This window comes from Lactuca sativa, chromosome 6 (assembly GCF_002870075.4).
Source record: "Lactuca sativa cultivar Salinas chromosome 6, Lsat_Salinas_v11, whole genome shotgun sequence".
In the NCBI taxonomy this organism is placed as follows: domain Eukaryota; kingdom Viridiplantae; phylum Streptophyta; class Magnoliopsida; order Asterales; family Asteraceae; genus Lactuca; species Lactuca sativa.
Window position 1 is genome coordinate 30,244,337 of NC_056628.2, and position 17,936 is coordinate 30,262,272.

Sequence of the window (17,936 nt, forward strand, 5' to 3'; positions counted from 1 at the left end):
ATCCAGCAGAAAAGCAATCACAATAACTGAAAAAGGAACTGTTTATGAACATCATCATAGAAACATAATTGAAAGGGAGAAAGAGTTGTTGCTGATATTGAAATTTGAACTTAAAGTTTCAAGCATTTGGTCTTCTTACACTTGCAGTGTCTATAAACATCATCATCGTCATCGTTTCTTTTTGTATCCATTCGGGAACAATTAGAGAAAAATCTGAATATATATGACAGGAAGAATTCATCATTATCGGGATTTTGAAATGTCAGAGTTATAAACTCAAGAATTCAGGTTCCCCTGATTGAATACTTTCATGCGTAAATTCATCTCTAGTTGAAAGGTAAAATTAGAAATTAAATGAGATTTCAGGAAATTAACACGATTATCTATTACGTTCATTCATTTGATAAAACCTTCCTTCACAAATCTTTCATATCCTAACAACCCCAAAACCTGACATCCCATCGATCGATCCTTCTTCAGAATAACCTTACGAACAAAATTACAGAGTAAAGAATATACAAGTGAAGATACACATTCTGATATGCTAGAATTGGAAACAATTCACCAAGAAAGTCTTCGAAAACATAAATTGAAAATGATAAAACCCTTCAGCAAGAACTGGAACTTTCGACAATTACTTTACCCCGTCGATTCACAAAATTAGCGTAGTATCAAAAACAGATTTAGAAATGAAAACAGGATATGCGATACGTACCTGGAAACCAGTGGATTTCGTAGATGAAAGCGGTGTAGTGATGGCGTTAATGGGGTTATTTTCTTGTTCAGGAGAATTAATGCCCTAAAAGAAAACCCCAACTCGTTATTTCTTATCAGCGTAGAAGAAGAAGAAGCTATGGATTCTTGAATCAAGATCAACACTCTTTTAGCAAAAACAGAGGGAGAAAAACCATTAGAAATGTAATGGAGAATGATAAAAAGGCGGGAATCTATAATACGCCTCGCAACGGTAACTAATTGCGGAAAAACAATTGTTCTTTATTTTATCCGTGACAAATTTTCTAACACAAGTGTTCAATTATCAAATTTTTTTAATGATATGTGACAGATAAAAGAAAAAACAAGAATAGTCTAAATGTTAATGCTATTTTGTCTAAAAAAAGCATAAAGTTTCACATCTCTTCAAAGCCACAAATTTTATAGGGACCCACTGCAAAATATGTGCATATTCCAGAAAAAAAAGGTTTTGCATGTTTTTGTGTTTTGGGCTTTTACAAAACATGGTTACAACAAATGTAGCATAAGAGCAAATGAGAAACGTATCTATTGCAAATGGGCTTTTACAACAAATGGGCTAGATTTCTTTAGTGTCAAACTGCCAAACATACGATATTTAAGAGATAAAGTTGAAAGTTTTTCATGTTTACAATAATTATAGTCAAATTGTCACGATTGTTCAAAATTCTTAGGTTCTTGTAGAAGCTAAGAATTGTAAATGTGATGTGGAAACATAAACTGAATGATATAATAAGTAATAACTACACATGTAGCATAAGATCAAAAAGCTTCATTTTATCATGTATTTAAACTTCATAAAGATCAACGTATCCTTGCATGTGTTTGCAAAGTTATATTTTCCTCATAAGCTAGAATGCTCTTCTTTACATTTAAATTTTACATTCCTGATATGCTAAAAATATCATATTTAGAGGAGATGAGTATGTTTCTACTTTTTCCTCTCATCATGTCTTACATTGAAATCTTGAGATGTAGACTGATTCATGAATTCAAACTGATCCAAATCTTGAGAAGTGAACTGATTCATCAATTCAAGTTGATCCAAAGTTGGAAGATCCAAATCATACTCCGTTTTACTTGTTCCTATCATCATCTCAAAGTTAGAAGATTCAGCTGCTGATTGAATGTATGAAAAGTTTGTCACTGAACTTAGATTTCTTTCATTCATCTTATTCTTATCAAAGTTATCCTCTCTCTTGCCATGAACATTTTTACATCCTCTACAACGACATTGAAGCTGGCATCCAACTTTAGCCTATTGGAAATAACTCAAAAAAGTTAGTAGAAACCCGAGAAGTATTTAAAGAGAATATGACATGAACTGAATAATTGTTACTCAGTTATAATTAAACACATACCTTATTGCACTTACATGATTCTTTCAAGCACATTGACAACCTACATTCACAACCGATTTTGTTCCTATCTTTATCCTCCTGTTTGCAACCATAATGAGTATTAAGAATCAATTATTTCACATGCAAAGTCAAGTTTTAAAGATCATAGGCTGTGATCAAAAGAATGAAACCTTGGTGGAAAATGCAAGTGGATTTCTCACTTTTGCTTGTTCACGTGCGACTTCAACTGTATCTTGATAATCAAGTCGATTACAGCATTCTTTGCAAGAGCAAGCTTCAGTACAATAAGATTCAGCAGCAAAGCAACCACAATATCTGTTGTGTTAAAAAGACTCAAACTTTAGTTGCAAAAATTTAATGGGAAAAAGAGTTGTTGTCATTATTAAATTTGAACTTACAGTTTCAAGCACTTGGTAGTCTTACACTTGCAGCATTTATGAGCATCAATGTTGCGTTTTGTAGCCATTCTGAAATAATTAAAGAATACCATGAATAAATATAACAGGAAGCATCTATCCACATCAAAAAGTATGGCATGAAGCATGAAGAAAAACCTTTTGTTTTGGGGGTTTTGAGGCAATTAACCATGTTATCTTTCATACCCATTTATCATTTAAAATACTTTCTACTTGACTTCCATGATTTCACCCTAAATTTGACATCCTATATCAATCCTTTCTCTGCATATAATCATACTAACAAAATTACAGGGTGGAGTCATGACTTATGAGCATCAAATTTGAAACTAAGTCTCCGAATCTAAGAGTAAAATCTTTACAGGTTAATGTAAACATTCTAATGCGCTTGAATTGGAAGGAAAATGTCATCAATTTCACCCAAAATAACCTTTCAAAAAGTAAAATGAAAACGACAGAAACCATCACCATGAACTGGAACCATCGGCAAAGATTTTACGGATTTACAAGATAAGGGTATTTGGAACGAATTCAGAAACGAAATTTAGGATAAAACTGTGTGTACCTCGAAACCAGTCGATTTCTTTGATTAAAGAAGCGTCAGTGATGGTGCCCTAAAAGAAGCCAAAATCCGATCAGCGTAGAAGAAGAGCCGATGATTCTTGAAACCCTAACCAAGATCGATATCCTTTAAGCAAAAACAGAGCATAAGGAACAAAAAAAAAACAGAAAAGTAAATATAAAATGATAAAAAGGCGGGAAACTATAAAAGATATATGCCTCGCAACGGTAACGGAGTACCGGTGGTGGAGTTGCTAAGCTTGTTTTTTATTTGAACCATCATATCATTTATTTATTTTTGTTTTTGGTCTCTAGTATAGTCTAGTGAAATAACTATTTTGTCCTTAATAATATATATATTTTTTAATTATTTTAATATCTTTGTTGTTTGAAGTATTATTTGATATATATATATATATATAAAACAATATGGACTCATCACCACCCATCGGTTTCCTCATTGAGTTCAAGAACATGAAGATGATTTTGGTATTGAGAAACTCAAAGGTTTCAACAATAATAGTGTTATTGAAATTGGAATGCAGTTTTGGAGAGAGACTATATGTGAGGTAAGAGAGGAAAGCCAACGAGAAAAGGAAATCGAAAGAGAAAACGAGCTTTTGAGATCTGAAGGTTGCAAATATACCGGTCACCGACACCAATAAAGAAAGATAACGGAGGAGAAGTGTAACCATCATCGATCTAGTAATTCTATCGCTTTAACTTTTGATAACTTCAACATGTATATGTTGCAAATGTGAGTTCCACTATTGGTATCAAATACTCAAGAGTAAGACAAAAAATAGAAAGTTATATCACATAGAATGGTAAGTATCTACCAGGGGTAGCAATCGTGTAGGCTTCGGATTGACGGGTCAAAATGCATCAACCCGTACACGACCTATATAATTATTCATGTCGAGGGCTAGCATGTTAGAAATATTAACCCGTACACGACTTATCTAACCCGTTTATATATACGTGTCCATGGGTCAGATCGGGTTGGCAGGCCGACGAGTTGACCTATAAACCCAAATATTCTTTGTGTAATAATAAGGACTGATTTAATATAGGGCACTAAACACACATAGGATGATAGACATAATTACATAAATTAAATATAATATATTATAATATTATACAATGAATCTTCCCATAAGGAGGGAGGTTTTGGGTTCAAATATTCTCATGAGGAAGCTTGATTTAATGCAACAATACCTTTTAAAAAATAAAAAATAGAAAAATAAAAAAAAATTAAATAGGTTGGCCGGTTGATCCGTGAACCCAATAACTAACCCGAAAACTATCCGTTTTTTAGCAGGTTGGTGGGTCAGAAATCTCAACCCAAACCGTTTATTTTTGTAGCAGGTTCATGTTTAGAGTTGCCACCCCTAGTAAATGCCCATTGCTGGATTCTCCAATTGTTCTCTTCTTCACCTTAGCTAGGTAAATAGGAAAAATCCTCCTTTAGTGGCTTTTCTTACGACAATGATACCAGTTGAACATTTTTGTTGAATGGCCCAAATATTTGTCGACAACTTATATTATTTGGGAAAGTTCAGTTTAGTGTGTTCTAACCAAGTTATTGAACATTTCTTTAGCAATATCATACATAACCAACCAGAAACAAAGGAATTGGATAACAAAGTTACTGATCCATTTAATTATCTTTTAACTACCAGTTTTCCAAACATCGACTAACATTGCATAATTAGTAGGTTTCTTTAGTGATTTACCATGTAGGTTTGTACCAATATATTTTAATTACACATAGATTTCTCATGCAAAACATTCTTCATAACATAACTCTAATCGACATACTTTTTACAATCTAATTCAACACTAACCAACTTAAAAAAATCATCTTTTCATCCAACCATCACAACAATACACAAATTACTAACTAGAACACCGAAAAAGACTAATGTTCTTACATGAGAATATAAGAAAAAAAAATCCACATTTAGCAAACTATATATCTTCTACTTTCTCCTATCATCATGTCTTGATTTGAAATCTTGAGGTATAGTGAACGGATTCATGAACTGATCAAGCTGATCCATAGGAACCATATCCCAGTCCCTTGTACTTGTTCCTATCATCTTCTCACAGTTGGAAGATCCAGCTACTGATGGGATGTATGCAGTGTTCATCATTGAACTCAGATCTCTAGCATTGATATCTTCATGTGTGAATTGATTCATGACTTCAAACTGATTTAAAGAAACCATATCAGTGTATGAAAGGTTTCCCACTGAACTCGGATCATTACCATTGATATCTTGTGGTGTTCCTATCATCATGTCATGGTTAGAAGATTGAAATTGTATGTATGGAATGTCCATATTTTGAGGTATAAACTGATTCATGAATTCAGACTCCATTGTACTTGTTTCCATCTTCATCTCAAAGCTATCCCCTCGTTTTCCATGAATGTTTTCACATATTCCTACACATCGACATTCACTTCGGCATCCCACTTGAGTCTATTGTGATTAATCAAAAACAAAAAAAAAAAACAAAAAAAAAGTTAGTAGAAACTCGAGAAATTAAAGTAAAGATAATCTGACATATATGAATTGAAAAAACCCTATAACATACCCTATAGCACTTGCATAAAAGTTGTGAGCATAATGAAACCCTACACTTGCAACCTATTATGTGCTTTTCTCGACCCTCCTGTTGACAACGATTATGGATTAAGAATCCATTAATTTGCATGGAGTTGCAAAGTCAAGTTTTTAAAGATGATTAAGAGATAAAGAGAATGAACCTTGGTGGAAAATGCCAGTGGATTTCGCTCTTGTGCTTCTTCACGTGCCTTGTCAACTTTTTCTTTATAATCAAGTTGATTGAAGCATTCTTTGCATGAACATGCTTCGTTACAATGATGTTCAGCAGCGAAGCAAATACAATAACTGCAAAGGAACTGTTGTGCTATAAAACATAAGCTTTAATTAGTTGCCATTATTAAATTCGAACTTACAGTTTCAAGCAATTGGTATTCTGACAGTTGCATCCTTTATGAGCATGGTTTTTTCTTTTTCTAGGCATTCTTGGAACTGTAAGAGAAGAACATGAAAAGTTATTACAGAAACATCAAGTCTGACAGGAAACATGAAGAAAAATCTTTCTTTTTGGGGTTTTGAAATGTCAGATTCATAAACACTAGGAATTCAGGTTCCCCAAATCAAATAATCTCATATGCTCAATTGGGAATCAAGTAATTTAATTGTGGTGTTTCCGATGACCTAAATTCGTTAATTAAAAACGTTCCTCTATCTACAGAAAGAACAACGATCTTTCAAGTGGTTGTTTTCACTAATTTTCCTCTATATTCGTCATTGCATCAATCCTTCTTACTAACAAAATTATAGAGTGGACTTACGAGCATCAAGTTTCAAACAGAGTGTTCTAATCTGAGCGTGAAAAACATACAAGTGAAAGTAGGCATTCTAATGCGCAAGAATTGGCAAGAAAACACCATCAAATTCACCAAGAATAGCTTTTCAGACAAAATTCTTCACTAATAACTGGAATAATCGGCAAAGATTTTACCGATTTACAAGATAAGGGGATTAGAAACAAATTCAAATAAGAAATGTAGGATTAAACTGTAAGTATACCTGGAAACCAATGGATTTCTTTGATGAAAGAGGTGTCAATGGGATTATTTACTTAATGCCCTAATTAATAAAACCCCAAAGCTGATCAGCGTGGAAGAAGAGTCGACGATTTTTGAAACCCTAATCAAGATCGATAAACTTTTGGCAAAAGAAATAAAAATCAGAAAAGTTATTTATACAGGTAAAAAAAAGGCGGGAAGCTAGAGAATATGACCCTCGCAACGGTAATGGGAATGCTATTCTTACGGTTACAAAATTAGCTGTTTTTATACTTTATCCATGAACCAATTGTCACAGATTATATCTTGGTATTATTTGGAAACATTTTAATGATTTGTAGGTATATATTATAAAGTAAATTACACAAATTGTTTTTTTTTTTTTTTCTAAGGATAGACTCATTAAATTGCGGTTTGTTTTGCTCCAATGCAAAATATATAACTAAAATACCTATTATTAATTTGATTATTAATATTATTGCCCTAACTATATGTTAAAAGACTATTCTAGCCTTATGTAATGGCAAATTAGCTAAACATATGCTAACATGCAGTTGGCTCATTGCACATATACAAGGGCTTAAATTAATCAATAACTTTCCTTATACTTTAGCCATTTTAAGTGTATGGAAGTTTTGGAGTTAAGGAGGCGTGTATAGAAACCATAATATAATAACTAATTAATATGTATCATATATATATACGAGAAAGTTTGATGAATTTTCTTTTGAATGGCATAAACATCGATGGTCATCCTTGCAATTGTTTGCAAAGTGTTATTCGCCTCATCATAAGTTGGAAAGCTAGGCCTCTCATTCTATTTTAATATTTCAAATATACTAACTAATACATCCAAAGGAATTAGATGAGAATGTATTATTACAAGTCAAAATCTTAATGGTTTGACACTACTTACAATATGAATCGAAAGTCAAAGTCTTACAATATAAACCGGTTCATGAATTCAATTTGATCTCATAAATCATAATCATCGTCATTATGTCGGGGTTAATTAGAAGATTCAAGCTGATCCAAAGAAACCTCATCAGAGTCAATCTTCTTATGATCGAAGTTATAATCCCCTCTCTTGCCATGAACATTTTCACATCCTACACAAAGGCAATGACCCCCACATCCGACTTGAGCCTATTGGGATTAACTTAAAAAAGTTAGTCAAAACGATAGAAATTAGTAAATATTGAATCTAACATGAATTGAACATCTGTGTAACATACCTTAAAGCACTTACATGACTCCTGAATGCACATTCTCACCCTACACGTGCAACCTTTTTTGTGTTTCTCTAAAGTTGGCATCAACCTATGATCTTGCCCCTCCTGTTGACAACCATAATGCATGCATGCATGCATGTGTATTAAGGATCCATTAATTAGCATGCATGTAAAGCTAAGTTTTAAAGGGCATAATTAAACTACTTAAGAAAGTGAACCTTGGTGGAAAATGCATATGGATTTCTCTCTAGTGCTTCTTCATGTGCCTCATTAACCTTATCTTCATAACCAAGTCGATTGAAGCATTCTTTGCAAGAGCAAACTTCGCTACAATAACTTTCAGCAGCAAAGCAACCACAATAACTGCAAATTAAAGGAAATGTTGGCGTTAAAAAACTCGTATATTTTAGTTCTTAAACTTCTGTAATTTTTTATTTAGTGAATGTGGTCATAGCAACACAATTAAAGGGGAAGAAGATTTGGTTGTTGCCATAATTAAATTTTGACTTACAGTTTCAAGCAATTGGTATTATGACACCTGCATTGCTTACGAGGAACAGTATTTCTTTTTGTAGCCATTCTGAAACAGTTAGCAAAACACATGAATATAAGAATTCATCAAGATAAACGAATCTAACAGGAAAGATGAAGAAAAGCATTTCCTTTTGGGGGTTTCGTTTGAGATGTCTGAGTCATAGACTCAGTGTTCAGGTTCCCTGTTGACCTAATTGTATGATCAAAAGCTTAATTTGCGCATCTGGAATATCTACTGTATCGATTTATGAATTAAAAACATTCCTCCATTAATCCTTCTTCAGCGTAATCTTACAAACAAAATTACAGAGTAGACTTATGAGCATCACGCTTTAAAATAAGTGTCAAACTCTGAGCGTGAAAGAATTACAATTGAAATCACACATTCGAATGCGCTAGAATTGGGAAGAAAATGCAATCAATTTCAACAAGAACACCCTTTCAAAAATAAAAATAAAATGACAAAAAAAAACACTTCACCAAGAACTCGAAACATCATCGGCAAAGATTTACGGATTTACAGGATAAGGGTTATTAGAAACTAATTCAAACGCGAAATGTAGGATTAAACTGCATTTACCTGGAAATCAGTGGATTTCTTTGATGAAAGAGGTGTGTAAAGATCAGCGTAGAAGAAGAGTCGATGATTCTTGAAACCCTAAACTACGATCGATATACTTTTAGCAGAAACAGAGCAAAGAAGTATATAATCAGAAAAAGTAATGTAGACTGATAAAAAAAGGCGGGAAGCTACAAAAGGTAAGCCTCTATAACGAAGTGCGGGTGGTGGGAATTCTGTTCTTACGGTTACAAAAATAAATCCTAGAGAAATTGCAAAAATGGTCTCTGTCATTTTTTTACAGAAAGGGCAAAACACAGGGCCATCATATTATATATTTAGAAAAGGCCCTTGTATAATTTATTTGTTTATATTCTCCATTTTGCAGGTTCCACTAAGGGCATCAACAATGGAAGCGCAATAAGATTTTAATGGTTTATATTTCAATATAATATGGAAGAGAGAGTATAAGTTTCTGATGCAAATTTATAGAATTGACTTGAAAATATACATTCTTTCTCCTACTTGACACCCTTTTCAACTCTCCATGAGTTGAATGGAGTGTGGATGTTCTAACCCGACTTGACTTTACCTTTGACAAAAACATAAACTAAATAAAAAAAAAATCCCATTAATTTGCATAAAACCATTCGAACATGTCTTTTGTTTCTTTTAATCATCAAAATGTCAAATATCCAAGATTTCTAACATTGTTAGGAAATAACAACTTTGGCTCGAAACAAAGATCAAATTTTCCAGCAACTTAAAAACAAACATCCAATTATGCCACTTCAACAAATTAGGGCTTGAAGCCTTGTAAGTGGCTAGTTGCCTAACCTTGTTGAGCACCAATGGAAACTTGATCTTGGAGTTATGAAAGAGCTTTGTGGACTCCCTTTTGCAAAGCTTGGCGGGATGGTGACGATCTTGATGCACCGATGGTGGCAGGAAGTCATCCTAGTTTACATTTTGCTCACTGCCAGGCCCACTGTCCAGGGCGAAAAAAATGCCCCCCCCCCCCCCCCCCCCCCCCCCTTCCCCAAAAAAAAAAAACATATTCTATACTTTTTGGGCCTCCTAAAGACATAAACCCTGGGCAGTCTGTCACGATCAAGATTCTAGACTCTTCTAAAGTACTCGAGAAAATGGGAGAACCTACAAGTATAGCAAAATAGAGTCTGGAACGTCCTAGATTTCTCTAGGACATCGAAGAATCATTTTGAACATTTCATGAAGACTTGTAAATATATGTAGCTTGGTAGAATAGTCTAGAGTAGTCAAGAATATAGGACTAATGTAATAGTATTTAGAAACTTCCATAGAGGGGGAAGGACAAGTATAAATAGGGAGGAGCTTATTTGCTCCAAACCATTAGAAAGCTTCCTTGTATTCTCTCGAGCTCTTATAATAGAAGTTATCTTTCGTTTGTAGAAACTCGAAAGCCTTATTCTCTTGCTTACTTAATCGTTTATACATCTCTAGGAAGTGTTGTAGCCTAATATAGCCGAATTTACACTAAGTGGCACACGGTGATCAAGTCATCCGTGACATGGCCCAGGTCGCCTATCGTCGGCCTTATCAACTGCACCTTTAAGGGTGGTGTCCATGTATTCCTTGTATATGTTATGTAACTTTCTTCTTGAATGGTATCTTAGCCAAATATCATAGTTTTGATGGTTGTTGGGTTCTTAAAAAATCCCGTTGATTGCAAGCATTTGACCATTGCTATTCTTCACATTTTTCACGAAATACCAAAACTTGCTCTTCTACTCTAATAAATGAATGTTTTTTTGCCACTTGTTACACTCTCATTCAATTTGCCAAATGTCATTTTGTGGTTATTTTGAATTACTTTTTTTTCCACATGTTATTTTATTGTTTTTCTATTTTATTAAATTTCACATAATATTTAAATTCAATAATAAATGCATATTAATTTTCTTAATGAACTTTCCATTTAATTTCAAAATTACTAAATTTAAGCTTTATTAATTTTCTTTATTCATTCATCTATATTATTTGTTTAAATTTATAGAAAAAAACACTTTAATTTTTATAATTCAATATTTTTCTCATTTTTCTTATAAATTCAAACTTCGAATGTTTAGAATTTTATATTTAGTTTTTTTTTTTTGTTTTTTAAATAAACTCATGTAATACATGAGTCTCATACCTAGTAGCATATATAGTAAATCTTCATGTTTCTTCTAATGGTGTTTGGTAATAGAGGCAATAGAAAAAACCTATATTGGGAAATCAGGTAGTCAGTGGGGCAGTTTAGGATTATTGTTCAAGGGAGTTTCAATAAGTTGAAAGTATAGGTGAAGGAAGGATATGGGGTGTATCAGTATGGGGTTGATGTTGAGTAAATGATAGGCTTAGGTTAAGATGATAGTGGGCAATTAGCAGATGAAGGGATGGGTTGGAATTAAGAAAAGGGTTTGGGAATTGAGTTCATTGGTGCCTTTCTTATTGTTTCCAATAATGAAGCCTTCAATTCCTTCTCTTTCTCGAACACTTACCCGAGAAGACAGAGGAACTCTTCAACATCTACTTTATTTCACTCAACATCTTTAAAATCCGACCAATGGATTCAACCCCCTTTCGATTTGAGCTCCCACTACCGATGGAAGCATGTAGATCGGAGCAAGAGAGCATCCTTGCTCTACCCCTTTCTTCAGTGAGCCTTCCTTGAGTTTCGTTATTTTGTTTTGCTCCATGACTCGAACACTTTTGGTATGCTTTCCCTTTCTTTGGTATTCGATACTCTGTTTTCCTTCTCTTTGGACTTCAACAAGAAATACAAATGTAGAACCCTAAAGGATTTCACGACAAATATATGTCATGTTATATTTCACTACAAGAATAACACCCTGTGCCCACAAATTCAACGCCAACGACACGAGTCGCCGGTACAATAAAGCTACGCCGGCGATATTTCGACGCTACATGGTTGACTAACTTCGTTTGACATGGGTATTTATGCCGACAACTTGTTGTCGTCATAGCTTCGGCGGGAATAAAAAGTCTTTAGGCGGTTTTCTCAAAAACTATGACTATGAATTTCTGTCAATATAGGTTACGAAAATTATAATTTCGATTTATTTATATTCCATGGTGCGGATATTAGGAAATGATGTTTTTTCAGAAAGTTATCCCGACGACAAGTTGTCGACATAAGATGTTGCGATCCACGTGAACTCAATCCCAACGGAAAGTTTTCGGCACATATAATTTTTTAATTATTTTTTTTATTTACGTGAGGAACAATATGACATAGTTTTCTTTTACCCTATACTGACGAATTGTCGTCGGCATAAGGTTTAACCTTAAGAAAAGTTAGTCAATCAAGTTCATTTGCAGCAACTCTGAACCTAGCTTTCTCTCTGGATCTCTCAATGATGATCGACGCTTCCGACCACTCCCCTTTACCGACGACGAGCATGTATGATTCTTGGTCCTTCTTTTCTACAGTTTTTTGTGATTGCTCATGTTTTTTACTCCAATTTTGGGGTTTTTCCCTTTTCCCTTCACAACCCTTAACCCTCGTCGACCATTCACCACCGTTAGCCTCTACATCTCCTTCCGTTGAACTCTTTCCGGTGATTCAACAACCTACACTACTGGAGATAAGGTTATGATTTTTTCTTTTTGTTTTTTGATTTTGGTTGGAAATCTGATTTTGCTCATGTTTATGCTCACTGTGATGTATTGTATAGTTGTATGAAACTGAAATTGGGTATAATTTTTGATTTTGTGTTTAGATGTATTGTATAGTATGAAATTGGGATTGGATATATAAAATGTAAAGTGCTTAGGTGTATTAGTTTATCTTATTTTGATGTATTGTATAATTGTATGAAATTAGAATTGGAATCGGATGTATTATATACTTGTATGATTATGTTAGCTGTTTAGGTTTATTAATTTGGGATATTTATAAAACTAAACAATGACAACTTTATTAGAATAACCTAGTTTTTTTTTATGTTTTATAAAATTAACAATTTTTTCTTAAATGGGGTCATTCTACATTATGCACTCGAATGAGTTATTTCTAACTTGTCATAAATATATAATATATGTTTTTTTTTCTTATTTGTATAAAAAACTTTTTGAAATATTTTTTCTATTTATGTATGAAATGTATATTTGGAAGTGTTTAACATCAATGTTTTTCAACAAAATGTCAAATTTTAATAAAAGTAAGTATTTTTTTTTCAAAATTTCATATTTCAATATTTATAATTTGTTTCTTATCCCTAAAAAAAATAAAAAATAAAACGGGTTGACTAAATTGACACTTTGGCTTTTTTGATCGCATACAATTACATTCCCACCAAAACTTCGCCAGACCGGTATGCCTCCCGCGTTCTTATCATGGGATATTCCTTCTCATTTTTTTTATGTTTATCTAATATTTATCTCTAATCTTTTTGTTAAAAGATTGCGATATTGTTATAAGCTTCTTTAATGCCGTTAAAGTCTTCAAAGTAATTAAAAAAAGGATATGTGAACGTTAGGGTTTTGTTGATCTTCCTCAAGAAGAAAGTTTTCCATTACGTCAAAGCTTTCAATTTTTTTCAAAGTACGTACATCGACCATATAGCGTTTCTTTTTTCAATTTTTTCAATTGTTGTTTCTGATTCGCTTATCGTGTAAACCCATGAGGTAAACTCATTGCTGAAAATCCCAGTTATAGGTGAAGTTGATGACACTTTCTTGATAGTTCTATATAGTGTACGTACGTTACTTTTTTTATATTTTTTACACGCAGAGTTAATTTGTATGTGATTCTCATAAGTCATAAGATCCTTCTACATTTCTCTAATATTCCAGAATGGCTACAAAGATCAACAAGGATTTTCGTAAGGGCTGCAAGTGTAAGAAGTCCAAGTGCGTGAAGCTGTAAGTTAGAATTTCAGTATGTTTGTATTATAAAGTCATGAACATTACGATTGTTGGTAATCAGAACATTCCTTTGCAGTTATTGTGATTGTTTTGCTGGTGAATTTTATTGTGGTGAAGATTGCTCTTGCACAGAATGCTTCAATCGAGTTGAATATGAAGATACAGTTGAGGTGGCACGTGAGAAAATAAAAGTGAGAGATCCACTTGCATTTGACCCCAAGATTCATCCCGTTGTTCAGTCTACAAGAAGCCACAACGTATGATCTTTAAACTTAGGCTATATATAATAACTACATGCTAATTAATTGATTCTTAATGAATAATAATGGTTCTCAACAGGAGGGTGGAAATCAGGTGATGCCAATTGTAGGAAAACACAGAAAGGGTTGCACTTGTAAGAATTCAATGTGCTTCCAATTGTACTGTGAGTGTTATAAGGTTGGTTATTTAATTTACATTGTATATGATTTCAGTTCATGTCTAATTCTCTTTACTTTCCCTCAATTAATAATTTTTTGCCATACACAATTATTTATGTTTATAGAGTTTAATATGCATACAAGAATGTTGTCATTGTTGTATATGGCAAAAAAAAATGTTGTCTATGAATCAACTCTCTCAAATTATGTGTTGAGTTGTGAAGTCTAATTACTGTGGTCGAAATCTGGTACTTGATAGTTTTAGGGTGAAAATCAAATACATAGTTATGTATAGAATATATTTCGATGTAATTGTGCTCATCCATAAATTAATAATAAATATCTCTAGTTCACCAACCACATAAAGCTTTTATCTTTATTTTTCATTGTATCTTTAATTTTGTGGTTAACAAGAACTATAGGCATATATATATAGCTACTAACATATGAGTTCATCCCAACAGGCTAATGTTGGATGCAGTGTTGGATGCCGATGTGAAGGATGTAAAAATGGGTTTGGCATCAAAGGAGGTAAATTCGATATGCATATTCCTCATATAAGTAAAATCATACATGTAAATGATCCAACCTCATATAAGTAAAATCATACATGTAAATGATCAAAGCAACTATTTGTGTGGCCAATCGTAAATGGTAGCAACAGGTGTAGAATAGAAAGCAGGTTTTAATTTTTGGAGGTGTAGTGCATCATATATGTACATGATTAAGGCTTGTTTTTGTTTTATTTATTTATAATTTAATGGGCTTTATGTTAAAAACTAATAAACTTGGACAACTATATATAGTTTTTTCTTTTGCACTTAATCTTTACATGATAACTTACGGGATAACTTAATATATTAATATATTAACCCTCACCTATTTGTTTTTTTTTTCTTCCAACTTCTGTAACGTTACAGTTAATGAATATTGTTAATATTTGAATTATATTGTGAAAATGTAAGCATAAATGACCATTCACCCCATAGAAAAGAAAGACCATATGTGTACACCAAAATGATGTTATTACTCATTTAGTGACTTTACCCAAGCACTACAAATTTAGAAACAAACCCTAAGATTATATTTTTTCAGACACCTACACTTTAATCTACTTCTAAACTCTTAGTTTTCCAACTGTATCCCAAACCGGACTCGATCGGTCAACATTTTGGAGGAAGAATATCTCAGTATCTAAGTGACATGTTTGTCCCTATGATTATATGCATGAATTGTTTTACATTTTTTTTTGTTGTTAAGTGTGGATTTGCGTATTTATTGCTAGTAATAATTCCATATATCTTGTATTCCAGAGTACAATGTGTATAATGCACCTCAAACCATGAGAGCCATCAATGAGAAACCAAATGATTGTGAAAACACGAAATTGGAGTTAACTAGGTTGGAATTTTCTCCTCCTGAATCCGGTTATCTTCAAAGCTCGACTCCTTTGACAAGGTTTCAATATCCAGAGTAAGATCTTTATCTTGAACTTTTATTTTGATTCCAAAAGTCATAAATTTATCTAATATTATTTCTTTGTGTCTAGCCATGGAAATGATACATCAAGAACTGAAAGTTACTTTAATCCATCACCAATATCTGCAATCAGTGGGGTGATAGGAACAAGTACAAGGGAGTTTGATATTGGTCCTTTGAATCAACAATCATATACATATGTTGATCAAAGCATGGATAATCAGCTTACACCTGGAGAGATCAATGAAATGTTGGACTGGAACCCTAACGAGACCCTTATATATACTACCGTCAACAACACGACTCAATATATCAAGTGAGCCTTTATTCCTTTCATGTACAGGCAACGTGCATGTATGCTTGTCTTCACCAAATGATATAAGTGAGATTCTCAAGAGATATAATAGTTGGAAAAAGCAGAACAAAAAGTTGACATTACGTTTTGGTACTTTTTTTTTTCTTGTTGCCTCATGTATTGATGCAAATGAGGATGTGAACCTATCAAGTTTGAGGACTACGGATTGTCAAGTGAGTTTAGATGGCCATTGGTTCCAAATCCTATTTCTAGTTTTTACTATATATTGATAATCATACCAATTTAAATGGATAACTACATTACAAATATTTGGAACCGGCTTTCTAATTAGTCTTGGCTTAGATATTTCTCCTTGCTTCGAAAGAGCTATTAATTTCTGATAGTTTATTAATTACCTAAGAATTATTTGGTTTGGTTTGTTTGTTTGTTTTTTGAAAAGAAAAATTTAACCTACTCCTAAACTAGTAACTACTCTTTAAATCCATTTATGTTCACGACGGGACTCAAACCTTCAACCTTAAGAAGAGAGAGCAACACCGGATACCGTTGGACTAGAAGTCCTTTGGTAATTACTTTGCTTTTGTTAAAAAAAAACACGCCATGTTGGAGCATGTAATTAGAAGGATGCAATACGATCTAATGATCTGATCCCATAAGATGTTGTCATGTGATGGTTGAAGAGTCTAATTAAGTGATATTAGTAAGTTTCAACCTCATAAATAAATAGGTGCACGGTGTTTGTTTGTTTGTCAAAATTTATGCGTGTAGAAAAATATATAAGAAAAAAAAACTCTTTTTCCAAAACACAAAATATATGAAAAAAAATAAATCTTTTTTACATATTTTTCTTTTAAAGACATAAAATAGCTTTTGATTTTAGTAGGTTTCTAAGGGCACCTCCAACCCATATCCAAACTCTATTTTTTTTACCTATTCTTTTTCAATCCTACCCCATTTACATCTCCAAAATCTATTTTTGGATATATGAATAATATTCCCTCATATTTGTGGGAATACTATTTATATCTTTGGGAGAATATTATTTATATCTCCAAAAATGGAGTTGAAGTTTGGTTGTCAATTTTAGTCTCTTTCATTTTTAATTTATACATTTCTAGTTTATTTTATCTACTAATTATAACTTAAATACAATATTTATTATACATTTCTTGTTTATTTTATCAACTAATTATAATTTAGAAACAAATATGATCGTAATCTTGATATATTTATTATAAATATAATCTTATTTATTTAATAATTATTTATAATAAAGTAATAATTAATTTAAATTTATTATATATAAACATTTTATTTATGATAATATAATTTGAAATATTTTTGTAATGAAAAAATATAATATATATTTGTTAAAATCTAATTAGTAGAGGGGTGTATATGACAGTATATATAAGTTATAAAAATAGAATATTCTAAAAGTATAGTTTTTTGGGTAAAAAATGGGGTAGAAAATAGAGTACGGTTGAAATGAAACACTATTTATCTCATTTTTTACTCTATTTATAAAGGAAAAATGAAAATGAGTCGAAGATGGTCTAAGTATTAATCCTAATATAATATTTCTTTTTCCTAACATTGTCGTTGTCATTGCCACCAATGTTGCTACTACCACGACGTTTACCACCTCTACAACCAACATCACCTCCACCAACATTGATTTTAAGGGCCTAGTGCAAATTATATAAAAATGGGCCCTTCAATATTTTTTATGTAAACAAAATTCATTAATGCTACACGAAGTTAATAATT

The 17,936-nt window shown here is 32.5% G+C and overlaps 2 protein-coding genes across 2 annotated transcripts; one reads left to right on the forward strand and one right to left on the reverse strand.

Annotated features, from left to right (window-relative positions):
- Positions 1-1,684: 1,684 nt before the first annotated feature.
- Positions 1,685-5,475, reverse strand: LOC122194811 (CRC domain-containing protein TSO1). The gene is made up of 5 exons (XM_042896059.2): positions 5,078-5,475; positions 2,513-2,581; positions 2,285-2,429; positions 2,115-2,192; positions 1,685-2,011 (listed from the first exon to the last, which is right to left on the reverse strand). The coding sequence occupies exons 1-5, from the start codon at positions 5,473-5,475 to the stop codon at positions 1,685-1,687; spliced, it is 1,017 nt and encodes a 338-aa protein (XP_042751993.2).
- An 8,406-nt stretch (positions 5,476-13,881) lies between these two features.
- Positions 13,882-16,170, forward strand: LOC111883173 (protein tesmin/TSO1-like CXC 2). The gene is made up of 6 exons (XM_023879528.1): positions 13,882-13,949; positions 14,014-14,209; positions 14,292-14,390; positions 14,836-14,902; positions 15,685-15,829; positions 15,921-16,170. The coding sequence occupies exons 1-6, from the start codon at positions 13,882-13,884 to the stop codon at positions 16,168-16,170; spliced, it is 825 nt and encodes a 274-aa protein (XP_023735296.1).
- Positions 16,171-17,936: the final 1,766 nt, after the last annotated feature.

Excerpts from the sequence above, each read along its gene's own strand:
- LOC122194811 (XM_042896059.2), bottom strand. The coding sequence starts at position 5,475 with ATGGAGTCTGAATTCATGAATCAGTTTATACCTCAAAATATGGACATT. Across the intron at positions 2,582-5,077 it reads AGACATGATGATAGGAGAAA|AATGGCTACAAAACGCAACA; the intron begins GTAGAAGATATA and ends TAATTATTTCAG. Across the intron at positions 2,012-2,114 it reads AATCATGTAAGTGCAATAAG|GCTAAAGTTGGATGCCAGCT; the intron begins GTATGTGTTTAA and ends TATTTCCAATAG.
- LOC111883173 (XM_023879528.1), top strand. The coding sequence starts at position 13,882 with ATGGCTACAAAGATCAACAAGGATTTTCGTAAGGGCTGCAAGTGTAAG. Across the intron at positions 14,903-15,684 it reads TGGGTTTGGCATCAAAGGAG|AGTACAATGTGTATAATGCA; the intron begins GTAAATTCGATA and ends CTTGTATTCCAG. Across the intron at positions 15,830-15,920 it reads AGCTCGACTCCTTTGACAAG|CCATGGAAATGATACATCAA; the intron begins GTTTCAATATCC and ends CTTTGTGTCTAG.